Raw genomic sequence first — 12,532 nt, 5'->3', positions numbered from 1 at the left:
GTTAGCTGTTCTTAAAGGAGTGCAAAATGCTCATTCAGGTGGCTGACACATATTAATAGCCTCCATTTCTTCCTCCTCCTCACAAGCATGGTACCTATCTCCCAAAGTGCCAGAGTGACGATGAGGACTTGTCAAGAGCCATTCATCTCTAGAAGCACTCTGAACTTTAGCCAAGGCATACAACTCAGTTATTCGGGATCTTTAAAGACATTATTGAACCAGCAGGAGTGGGCTTGGTATGTCTTAATTTTGGGGGGAAAAGGGGGTGGGGGTAGAGATTTAGGCTTTTGCATTTGTAACATACACTTTTTAGGGAAAAGTGTTAATTAAGCATAATTGTATTTTCAGCATTTATAAGATAAACATGATGTAGCATCAACTGTTCATTGTCCATAGCTTGCTAAATTTTGAGTTGCCAAGACTCTTGTTAAAATTCTGTTTCCCATTGCAGTGGCATAGTGTAAGTTATTTTTTAAGGAAATAAGTTAATTTGTTTATGTGATGAGCACACGTGCAGGTGAGACTTTGCCCAGATTGGAGACTTTGACTTTGAGTCACTCCACTTTATTTATAGAGTATCCCAGGAAGGTTAGCCAAATATGTGTAGAAGCTGCGAGTATTAATAATTGTTAGAAGACCAGCTTAGTGCATACAGCGTACCTGGCATGCTTCTCTGCTTGTGTATACCTTAGTTCATTTAATCTTCCTCATATATTTGAGTTATGCGATATCATTATTCTCAGTTTACACTTGAGAAAACTAAGGCATACAGAGATGATTTTTCAACAGTTCTTCAGTAAGTTAACAGTTAAGTTGAAAAGACTTTTTTTTTAATTTAAAGGGAATATTGAAGCATAAGCTAAGAAAAAATGAAGGTAATTAATAACTTGAAGATTAGATGTGAAGTATTAGATAAAACACTGGAGAAAACCATCAAACTTTTCAATGATGTTTCTAAAAACCCATGCCTAACCTTGCTGCTAAAGGAATTCCAAGATGTTTATCCCTGGATAGAAAAACAATCAGCACAAGTCTGTGGAAAGGCAGTAGGCAAAAGAGAAATCACTTTCTAACCAGAAAAAGCTTTTACAGAAGTCTTCAGATTCTGTGTTTTTAAAAGTAATGAGAATTAACTTTTCAGGAACCTGGAAGTAGAACTCAACACACCTGTTTGAGAAGATGAGCAATGAGAGGCATCTTAGCTTAGCCTGCGAGGTTGAAAGTTAAGACTCAAGTCTGTATTCTCAAACCAGCTTAGTCTCTTAAAGTTGTTAAGAAGCAGATGAGATTAAAGCATATAAACAAATGCCTGGTGAGTAGAAAGAGCTGGGTGCTCACTTGTGTAGCTATTAGTTTCTATATGCAAAGGGCTGGGGAAACAAGAGGATTATGTAAATGAGAAAGGGTCCAGGAAACACCCTTCTGTGGTCCTCTATGTTGTTTCTGAGAGCCTGGCAGATAGTAGGCATTTATTATGGTGACAAATCGTCTTTAAGAAATCAACTTGTTAAACACTGGGGGGAAATGCAGCCTTAAGTTGTGCATGTGCTTGTATGTTTTGAAGTTTCTGGTTTTTCTTTTCTAGGTTCTTATAGAGACTGCTAAGAAGCTAGGACTCCGGTGCCACTCCAAGGGGACAGTGGTCACAATCGAGGGACCTCGTTTTAGCTCCCGGGCAGAAAGCTTCATGTTCCGCACCTGGGGGGCGGATGTAATCAACATGACCACAGTTCCAGAGGTGGTTCTTGCTAAGGAGGCTGGAATCTGTTACGCAAGTATCGCCATGGCGACAGATTATGACTGCTGGAAGGAGCATGAGGAAGCAGTAGGTGGAATTCTCTTCTGAGCACATATAGCATGGGTTTCTGGGTGCCAATAAGAGGATGTCTTAACTTTGTTTCTATTACATTAGTTTCAGAAAGTGCCTTTCTACAAGGTTTTAAGTTGTCAACATTTTCTATAGTTCCTATTGGAAGGTAAGAACAAAGATCATAGGAAAGAAAGAGACACTTTTACCCAAGGATTAACAGTGAATAGTACATTGTAGGCATGTTGATGTGTTGAGAATCATGCCATGAACTGGTCCTTATTTTAAGGATAAAGGTGTATTTTGATTGCCAATTTCTTCTGCTGTGCTACTTTTTGTTTTCAAGAAGGAAAAAAATCTATAACTTAACCCTTTCCTCGTGAGAGGGCTGTATGTTCACATCCATCTATTTAACCTACCGTGGCTGGATACTATGTTCAGCATAGAAATGTGACAGCAAATAGACAAGTCCTTAAGGAGACAACATTCTGTTAATGGAGATAGAAGTTAAGCAAACCAATATAAGAAAGCTAATGGTTATAAAGAAATAGAATGGCGAGGTACAAGGGTACAGTAGGTCAACTGAATAGAGTTGACCAGACTAAATATTTGAAGTATGAGAAGCCTTCCTGTTTTAAGTGTGATGGGCAAGAAGGGCATGATTGAGTAGAGTGGAAAGGAGGGAGACCGGGGAGAAGGGAGAGAGAGGAGGGATGCGATACAGCCGGGCCAGGCCTTATAGACCATGGTAAGGGTTTCAGATGGAAGTTCAGTGAGGGGTTCAGGCAGAGAAGGCAGCAGGATCCAGCTGGAATTTGAGGACACTGAAACAATGTCAGCTTCCAAAACAAAACAAAACTTTAAACATCTGTGTAAGTACAGGGAGGAATATAATGAATTCCAGGTACCCATCACTTAGGTTCCACAATTAGCCATGGCCAATCTTGTGTCATAGGTACGTCCCTACCTAATTCCCTCTCCCCTGCCCTCATTGTGAAGTAAATATTTTCCTAAAAGGTCTTTTTAAAATTAAGTTATAACCATGCCATCATTGTACAAAAATAGTGATATTAATTTCTTAATATAATCAACTATTCAGACTATTCCTTTTTCCTTCAGTCTCATAATTTTTAACAATTTGATCAAATCAGAATCCCTTACAATCCATACATTGTATTTTAATGATATACCTCTTGTCTCTTTTAATCTGATTTTCACCTCTTTCTCTTTTTATTCCTTGTATTACTTGAAGAAACTAGATCATTTGTCCTGTCATTTATCTCATTTTAAGATAAAGAAAGGGACAAAACTGCAGTCACTTTTGAAGTAGGGAAAAAATTTAGGGGTGACCTTTCTGAGCACATTTAGGGTAAGTGACGTCTCCAAAGAGGACTAATATTGTACCACTGTTTTAGAGAGTTGTTTGTTTTACTATCTAATTTCACGTAAAATGGGGTTAGATCTTTTTGCCATCTGTCCATCCATGTGTACAGTATTTTGGGTCGTAGATGAACTCAGGTTCTTTGTTTTTCATGAATTCCTTATGATGACTCCTCAGTGTAATAGACTGTTTGCTTAGTACTAGGATGCCTTTTATGTAAGAGATTTGCAAATTCTTACATTAAGTCACAACATAATATCTTATTTGGCAGCTTTGGTAACCTAAGGAACAACTCAGCCTCGTAATGTCAAGAAGCTGCTTCCAATTAATAGGAAACTCCAGCCCCTGCCACACCCTGAGAGCGGTTTGCTTCCTGCCTGTGGCTTTCTGCTCAGTCTAATAACATATGTCTCCTCCTTTGTAGAACCAGCAGTGATTTCCTTTAGTAGCCAAAGGAGGTTGGGGAAATAGTCAGCTGGAGCTACTTTTGAAAAGCAGAGAAATTAAGCTCTGTAAGTGGAAAGGCTTGAAGACAGTGTTAAATGCCACAAGGAGGGCCCACATAAAGATGGCATTATTTCAGCCAATCGTGTGTATCGTTGTGCTTTGTGCAGATGTGCAGCCTGGCGTGGCAAGAAGGATTTGGAGTTTTCTAAACCCATCTTCAGATTCTAGTTGCTCCATTTGCTTGTCACATTAGGCGAGTTATTTCACTTGTTTACTCTTCTGTAGAATGAAGCCAGGGCTCTGGGTGAGGAGTGGAGGTTGTTTAGTCATTGTTTAGTCAGTTAGACCTTGAAGGATTACTGGAAGAATTAAACCAAATGATATATGTAAAACAACTGGTATAATGCTGGCTCATAAGAGGGTGGTCATCAGACGGTGACTGATGGAGTAGCGGGGCCTGAGAGGTGGGTAGTATCGGGGAAAAGCATTTGAACTGCACCTTGAACAGAGGGTTTATTGTGGAAAGGATGTTTTGGGTGAAGCCCAACAGCTGGAACAAAGAAAAGGGAGGTCAGTATCTATACAGAAATAACCAGTCACAGGAAAAATATATAAGGAAATAAGTAAATACAAGGCAAATTTCTTGGATGCTTCATGTCTCTACATCCAAAGACTCAGCTTAAAATACATCATTTACATGTACCTGGCAGATACCCAGCCTGTCACTGCTTTGTGTTCCCATAGTAGTGCAGACTCCCCTCTGCTGCAGTCTTCATCATTTTTTCCTACACACATCTTGGTGTTTCTGGGTAGGGTCTGGACTATACTTAAGGAAATAGAAAGGTGTAATCCTTGTTTCCCTGAATGTTGGATTTCTTCGAAGCGTAGGAAGGCATGTCAAGTACTCTATCTTTGATGGTAATTTTATATTCACTTTCTTCAACTTTTTCTTATGAAGCTATTTTAGTCATATACAGAGGTAGCCAATAGCACGAGCTTCCATGAATTCAGCATCTAGCTTCAACCATTATATTAACTTACAACCAACATGATTATTGCTCCCATCAATAATTTTATCCATAAACACTTCAGGAGGTATCTAACATGAGCACATTATCATTTTCATTCTCCAATAATAATTCTTTAATATACCCAGCCAAAATTTAAATTTCTTGTTAAATGCCTTAAATTATTTTTTTGGTTGCAAGCTTTTATGAAGGAACCAGATCATTTGTCCTGTTGAGTTTCCCACAGTCTGAATTGCTGAAATGGTCTCCTTGGAGTAGTTTAATAGGCTTCTCTGTCCTCTGTGTTGTCTATAAATTGGTAGCTAGATTTAGATATTTAATCAGATTCAGGTGTCTTAAGGTAGCATTTTATTTTTTCATCAGGAAGCACATAATGAGTGGTTTATTTGGGATTTTGTTTGTTTGGTTCTGTTTGTGATGTTAGCAGCCAATCCATTAATTCACTGGGAGCCATAAAAATGGTGGTATTTTAATTCCATAATATTTTTCTTTATTAGCTGGAATAATTTTCTAAGGAGAAACATACTTCTGTTGGATTATCCAGTGTAGCAACAGTTTTAACATTGTAATCCATTCAACTGTGGACATGAAGAGAACAGCCACATCTTTCTAGACCATACTAACCCATTATACATCTGAGATATTTTCTCAGATACCATATTGAAATCTGTATTAGTCTGTTATCACATTGCTATGGAGAAATACCTAAAACTGGGTAATTTATAAAGAAAAGAGGTTTAATTGGCTTATGGTTCTACAGGCTGTACAGGAAGTGTGATGGTGGCATCTGCTCAGCTTCTTGGGAGCCCTCAGGAAACTTCCAATCATGGTGGAAGGCAAAAGGAGAGTGAGGCATCTCACATGGTGGGAGCAGGAGCAAGAGAGAGAGAGAGAGGGGAGAGGTGCTGTACACTTTTCAACAATCAGATCTCACAAGAACCCACTGTCAGTAGAACAGCACCTGAGGATGCTGCTAAACCATGAGAAATCCAACCCCATGATCCAACCGCCTCCCACCAGGCCCCACCTCCAACAGTTCGACATAAGATTTGGTGAGGACACAGATCCAAATCATATCAGAATTCATCAGTGCTTTTCAGAGATGTCACTGAGTTTCTCCGGGACCTCCCTAGGTCTCCTAGGACTAAGACCATCTTGATAAATGCAGAACTTGAACTCAGGGGTTTAAATGTAGAATAAAAAGCCTTCACAAGTCATGTTTTTCTTACTCTGGACTGTTGTAACAAAATACCATAACACGGGTGGCTTCTGAATAACAGAAGTTTATTTTTCACATTTCTGGAAGTTGAGAAGTCCAAGATCAAGGGACTGGCACATTTGGTGTCTAGTGAGAGCCCACTTTCTCATAGACAGCCATCTTCTCATTAGAACCTCACACGGTGGAAGGGGCCCTTGAAGAATGGCACTGGGGCCTCTTTTGTAAGGTCATTAATCCTATCCACGAGGACTCTGCCTTCATGACCTAATTGCCTCCCAAGTGCCCAACCTCCAAATCTCCTACATTGAGGATTAGGTTTCAACAGATAAATTGAGGGGACACAAACATTTAGACTGTAGCAAGGCTGGAACTCAGAAAAATGTTTTATGACAAGCAGTGGAATTTTAAGTTCTAGTAACCTCCAGTGCTGTTGTTTCTCTAGGTTTCGGTGGACCGGGTCTTAAAGACCCTGAAAGAAAATGCTAATAAAGCCAAAAGCTTACTGCTGACTACTATACCTCAGATAGGGTCCACGGAATGGTCAGAAACCCTCCATAACCTGAAGGTAAGTGTCAGCCATGTACAATCAGGCATGTCTGTAGACTCTCTCTTCTTTTCTTACATGCATTTCACCTTTGGTCCTCATGTATTTTATGCCCTAGATGTTTTCAACAAGTTTTTGTGACATCTACTACCATACTACCCACTTGTGAAATTGAGTAGTCATATTTTCTGGCTGGTAATGCAAGACCATTGAGAGAGTTTTATTATCTAGCGTACCAGATTTCCACATTATCCTGCTCTGTAATATCCCTAAGTCTTACTTCAGAAGACTGATAGTGCTTTCTCTGCATATTGCTTACATTGTTGACAAAGCTATTTTCTCTTTGGCAGATCCATTCAAATTTGTGGCAATCCTTTAAAGCCAAAATTCTGACAATAGTACCAAAATGGTGCCAGAAAATATCTGCTTAAGGTTAATCATGCATCAAACTAAACAGTAATTAATGATACCTCTGGGATGTTTGTAGATTGGTAGCTTTCCAACTCTAGTATTAATTCTCAGAATATAATTTAAAGTAACTGATAAACTCAGAGTTGCATGATTTTTGTTTGGGCACTTTGTGACTCTTCTTAACCACATAGGGAAAGACTTGTCTCAAACTGATCAGATATTGCATTCCCCTACTATGCAAAGAGGACCATACCTCGAAGTCTCCTAGAATACACCTGTACTTTTGGGTCTTCTGGCGGTGGTGGAGAGAGGATTTGAAAGGTTGATCTAAGCCCTCCCTACCTGAATTACCACCTAGGAGCTCTGGAATAAGAGAGCCACAGTTTTAGTATAATGAGGACGTTGTATGGTGGTAAGTGACTGCCAATCACTGGGCATGGCAGACCCTTGATTTGTAATGTTTGCTGATTTACATAGTACAAGTGCTCCAGTACGGCCAGTTTCACACTACTAATGTGAAGCCACTGACAAGTTGAGAAGTGATACACACAGTCAGCTCTTGCAAGCTGGTACGAACAGGATCCAGCACACCACTGTAACTAAGGTGTCTCTCAGCAGTTAGGACTGACAGTCAGGAATGTTGGAATTTGTAGTTTATCTTCCCTACTAAGAAACAAATCTATTGGTTTCAACACTGTATACCTAGGAGCTAAATGTTATTTAATGAATAAATGATATCCCCTTTCCCCCATGAAGTGTTTTATCATAATAGAGATGCAGGAAACCCTTATTATTAGAATTAAAAGGGAAAAAATACATTTGAGTGCAGTCAAGTGGCACAACTGGAGCTTGCATAAAAAACGCATGTTGGTTTGCCAGAAATGTGACTCGTACTATTATTAGCAAAATGTCATAGAAGTTTGCTTGTTTGTTTGTTAGAGACGGAGTCTCATTCTGTCACCCAGGCTGGAGGGCAGTGGCACGATCTCAGCTCACTGCAACCTCCGCCTCCCAGGTTCAAGCGATTCTCCTGCTTCAGCCTCCTGAGTAGCTAGGATTACAGGCACGCGCCACCATGCCCAGCTAAGTTTTGTGTTTTTAGTAGAGACGGGGTTTCATCATGTTGATCAGGCTGGTCTCAAACTCCTGACCTCGTGATCCACCCACTTCGGCCCCCCAAGGTGCTGGGATTACAGACGTGAGCCACTGCGCCCAGCCAAGTTCATTTATTTAAGTCTCCCAACTGACCCCACTTTGACCATAGTCTTTCAAAAGCTTGAAGTTAATTTCTCAAGTAATATATTTACTGTTTTAGCTTTATTTTTAAGTAAAAATGCTTGGAGAGTAGAAATCAGTGTTCTCCTTTCCTGGAGCTTCTGAAATTGTGTGGTTTTATTTGTATGCATTTTTAAAGAGGCTTAGTTTACATAACTTTCATCAGATTTTCAAAGGGGGTTATGAGATAGATAGATAGATAGATAGATAGATAGATAGATAGATAGATAGATAGATAGATAGATATAAATATATATATAGAGAGAGAGAGAGAGAGAAAATTAGGAATTCTTGCTCTAGACAAAACTGAGAATCTTGGCCTTCATTCTGTAACATTAAGGAACACCATACTAATAATCCCTTATTCTGGGGTAGTATTTTTAGTCCTCTAAGCACTGAAATATATATCATTCATTCCCTCACTAAGTCATTTCAGAAACACTTAGCACCTACTATATGTCAAGGTCTGGTTTGCAAAGTTAAAGACTTGTGATGATGATCCTATGGTGTTTGGAGATACACATAAAAATTTCAATGATTTCTTACAGTGGGATAAGGATAAGGGATAGAGGTTGCATAAACAATAATCCAGGCTGGGGGTTGGTGTGGCAGTAAGTGATTATCAGAACAATGCTCTGAGATAAGCATTATTAACCTCACTTAACAGGAAAGGGAGGTGAGGAACCAAGAGTTTAGAGTACCTAAAGTTCCACATCTGGTTAGTGAACTTGAAAATTATCTGTAGAATTTATTTAAAGTGTATGTTTCCTGAGTCCTCACTTTGATCTAGAAAATCAAAATCTGTTTTTTTTTAACAAACATCTCAGTAATTACGCCTACATGTGAATATCACTGCCTCCTTTCTTCCTTTCAGAATATGGCCCAGTTTTCTGTTTTATTACCAAGACATTAAAGTAGCATGACTGCCCAGGAGAAAAGAAGACATTCTAATTCCAGTCATTTTGGAAATTCCTGCTTAACTTGAAAAAAATATGGGAAAGACATGCAGCTTTCATGCCCTTGCCTGTCAAAGAGCATGTTGTAAGAAAGACAAGACATTGTGTGTATTAGAGACTCCTCAATGACTTGGACAACTTCAAAATACAGAAGAAAAGCAAATGATCAGTAAACATGTGGGAAAAAATATTACATTGTAGAGGGAAAAAAAAAACCACCATTATCTTCTCCCCCTATTAAATTTGCAACAATAAAGGTTGGAGGGTAATCTCTACTTTCCTATACTGCCAAAGAATATGAGGAAGAAATGGGACTCTTTGGTTATTTATTGATGCGACTATAAATTGGTACAGTATTTCTGGAGGGCGATTTGGTAAAATGCATCAAAAGACTTAAAAATACTGATGTACTTTGTGCTGGGAACTCTGCATCTAGGAATTTCTCTTTAAAACCGTATCAGAGATACATACAAAGAATTACATATAAAGAAGGGTGTTTAATAATGATAGTTATAATAACAAATAATTAAAACAATCTGAATACCCAGCAATTGGAGGCAAATTATGTCTTAGTTATAATTAGATTGTGAATCAGCCAACTGAAAATCCTTTTTGCATATTTTAATGTCCTAAAAAGACATGGTTGCTCTATATATGAAATGAAAAAAGGATGCGGTAGCATTTTATAGTACTAGTTTTGCTTTTAAATGCTGTGTAAATATACAACAAAACTAGAAAGAAATATATATATAATCTTGTTATTGTATTTAGGGGAGGGATACTGGGATCATTTTTATTTTCTTTGAATCTTTCTGTGTCTTCACATTTTTCTACAATGAATATAATCAAATAGTAAAGTTGTTGTAAAAATAAAAATGGATTTAGAAAGATCCAGTTCTTGAAAACATTGTTTCTGGTAATGAAGCAGAATTTAAGACGGTAATATTAAGGTGAATGTCATTTAAGGGAGTTACATCTTTATTCTGCAAAAGAAGAGGATGATTGATTTCTGTACAGTCAGAACAATACTTGGGTTTGCAACAGCTTTCTGAGAAGAGCTAGGTGTTTAATAGTGAGGTAGTCTAAAAGCAAACTATTTAAAAGACTAAAGGCACATTTTATGGTGTCTGATATTTTAAGAAGTAATGTTTGATTCTCCTTTTTATGAGTTAAATTATTTTACACAAGTTGGTGATTTTTGCTTTTTAATAAAGTGGAAGCTTGCTTTTTTAACTCTTTTTTATTGTTAATTTTATAAAAATGGCTTTTTGTTTTCTTCAGGTTTTTATCATGGGGAGATATTTTTCCTCAGAATTATTTTCTTTTCACTGTAGACTATTACAGGATACTTAAGGATCAGGATACAGAACCTTTTATTTAAAAAGTTTGTAAAGTCAATGTGTTTGTTTGTGTCTGTGAGATTGACTTCAAGATAATAAGCTGCTGATTGTAAACAAAACAGTTACTCTCCATTATTAATTTGAGTCATTAGTGTGAGCCATTTGGGTCAAGTATGATTATGACCCTTGGATTCCCTCATGTAGTAATAAATTTCAACTCTGGTTATCCATTAGCAATCCGTAAAGAACTTAATGAACCTGAACCCAGGCTTCTCTAGCTCTGTAACCTGTGATTGTTTTCGCTACAATATGTTACATAGATGGTACCTTACTTTTCCTCATTCTTAGTAGGTGTCTGAATGTCAGGGCAAAAATATGGGCATTTTTCCTGCTGTGTTCAGAAAGTACAGTTCTCTCCAACTTGCAGAGGTACTTTTCTTGATTAAATAGCCTTCTCTAGCAACATCATTTTCAGACTAACCAAATGAATGCAGTATACTCTTTTCTTTCACCCAATCATTCATGCCTTACGCAAAGCCAATATACTTTTCCTCATACCTTATGCTTGAGGATATTGTTGAAGAACACTTCCTGGAACACTTCTCACTTGTGATGCTGTACTAGTTTTTTTTTTAATTATTATTTAAGCTAGTATATTAAGTGAACACCATGGTCAGTTGTGAGCATTTTGGTTTCCCCAAAGGATGAATGGTGAGCATCATGAGAAGCTGTAGTTTAGTGACTTAGCCCTTACTGATTAATAGATTTGCATGTACATAGAAGTCTTTGTTGGCATAATCTGCTGTTGTGTTTGGCATTGATTTTCATGGTTTTGAGAGTGACATCCTGGCCCTGTGGTCCCCGAGGGTCATGGTCCTTATGACCTGTACCCTGTTCACTGCCCCCTTCATTAGCATGAGTCGCTGTGCAGGGCCAGAGGTAGCTACCATGGCTTGGTTCAAGGAAGAAAACTCCGGGACAGTGGCACCCTCAGGAGCAGAGGACAGCGAACTTCCTTGAAGAGGGAGTGACTAAGGTGACCCCCAACGTGCCCTGAGCCAGCCACCCTGCAAGTGCCATGTGAGCCTGCTCTGGCATCCACAGGATGCTCCTGGAGCCTCTTCTCTGGCTGTTACTTCAGGGGCATGGTTGTGACCACAGCAACACGTATTTTCCAAATAATTATTCATTCTTGTGACAGTGGCCTGAACATGTTTTTAATTTTCTCAACAAGCATTTAGCCAGCACTTATCCAGTGAAACAATTTGATAAGGTTTCGAGGAGCATCTGCTGGGTTAGGAAGTCACGGACTGAGGAGTTTGTGCCACAATTTCTAGAGTGCCTCCTTGATGTGTTTTGGCTGTGTTCCCACCCAAATATCATCTTGAATTGTAGTTCCCATGATCCCCACATGTTGTGGGAGGGACCCAGTGGGAGGTAGTTGAATCATGGGGGTGGTTACCCCCACGCTGCTGTTCTCATGATAATGAGTTCTCACAAGACCTGTTGGTTTTATAAGGGGCTTTTCCCCCTTTTGCTCAGCACTTCTTCCTGGCATCATGTGAAGAAGGACATGTTTGTTTCGCCTTCCACCAAGGCTGTAAGTTTCCTGAGGCTTTCCCAGCCATGTGGAACTGTGAGTTAATTAAACCTCTTTCCATTATAAATTACCCAGTCTTGGGTAGTCCTTTACAGCAGTGTGAGAACAGACTAATACACTCCTCAAATGTTTTGAAGATTGTTGCACCTTGGAACACCAGTGTGCATGGAATCCGGCTTAATATATGTATTGGCCCAGCAAGGCAAAGAACTGAAGTTTCAACATGCAAGAACCTGTGTTGTCCTCATAATAGTATAGAATAATTTAAGATAGGCAAGAAGGACAGCAGTGAATGAAGACCGTGGAAGAAAAAAAGGAATGCCAAAGATAGAGGAAATCTACCAAGACTAGTAGGGTAGTCCAGAGGAAGCCGTTTCAGGGCCTGTTGCCAGCTATGCCTTTGAGAACCTTGGGATCCAGAAGAATGAGGGGAATTTCTTCAGAAAGACAATTTCAGCGTGCATTATTTCTTTGTTTTGGAGATTCACTCATGTTGTTGCATGCATCTCTAGCTTGTGCCCTTT

The 12,532-nt window shown here is 38.9% G+C and overlaps 1 protein-coding gene across 6 annotated transcripts in view; it reads left to right on the top strand.

The window, feature by feature from the left end:
• Positions 1–9,956, top strand: part of MTAP (methylthioadenosine phosphorylase) — a 53,089-nt gene extending 43,133 nt beyond the window's left edge. For all 6 annotated transcript variants that reach the window (XM_045373324.2, XM_015436506.3, XM_074018125.1 and 3 more), the window contains 3 exons: positions 1,586–1,825; positions 6,325–6,447; positions 8,987–9,956. In XM_045373324.2, coding sequence (XP_045229259.1) covers positions 1,586–1,825; positions 6,325–6,447; positions 8,987–9,025 — 402 coding nt within the window. In that variant the 3' untranslated portion in view covers positions 9,026–9,956. The remainder of the gene's footprint in view (positions 1–1,585; positions 1,826–6,324; positions 6,448–8,986) is intronic.
• The last annotated feature ends 2,576 nt before the right edge of the window (positions 9,957–12,532 follow it).

Source organism: Macaca fascicularis, chromosome 15 (genome assembly GCF_037993035.2).
Source record: "Macaca fascicularis isolate 582-1 chromosome 15, T2T-MFA8v1.1".
In the NCBI taxonomy this organism is placed as follows: Eukaryota; Metazoa; Chordata; class Mammalia; order Primates; family Cercopithecidae; genus Macaca; species Macaca fascicularis.
The sequence above is the reverse complement of the archived record's forward strand: the minus strand, read 5'-3'. Positions and strand labels throughout refer to the sequence as shown.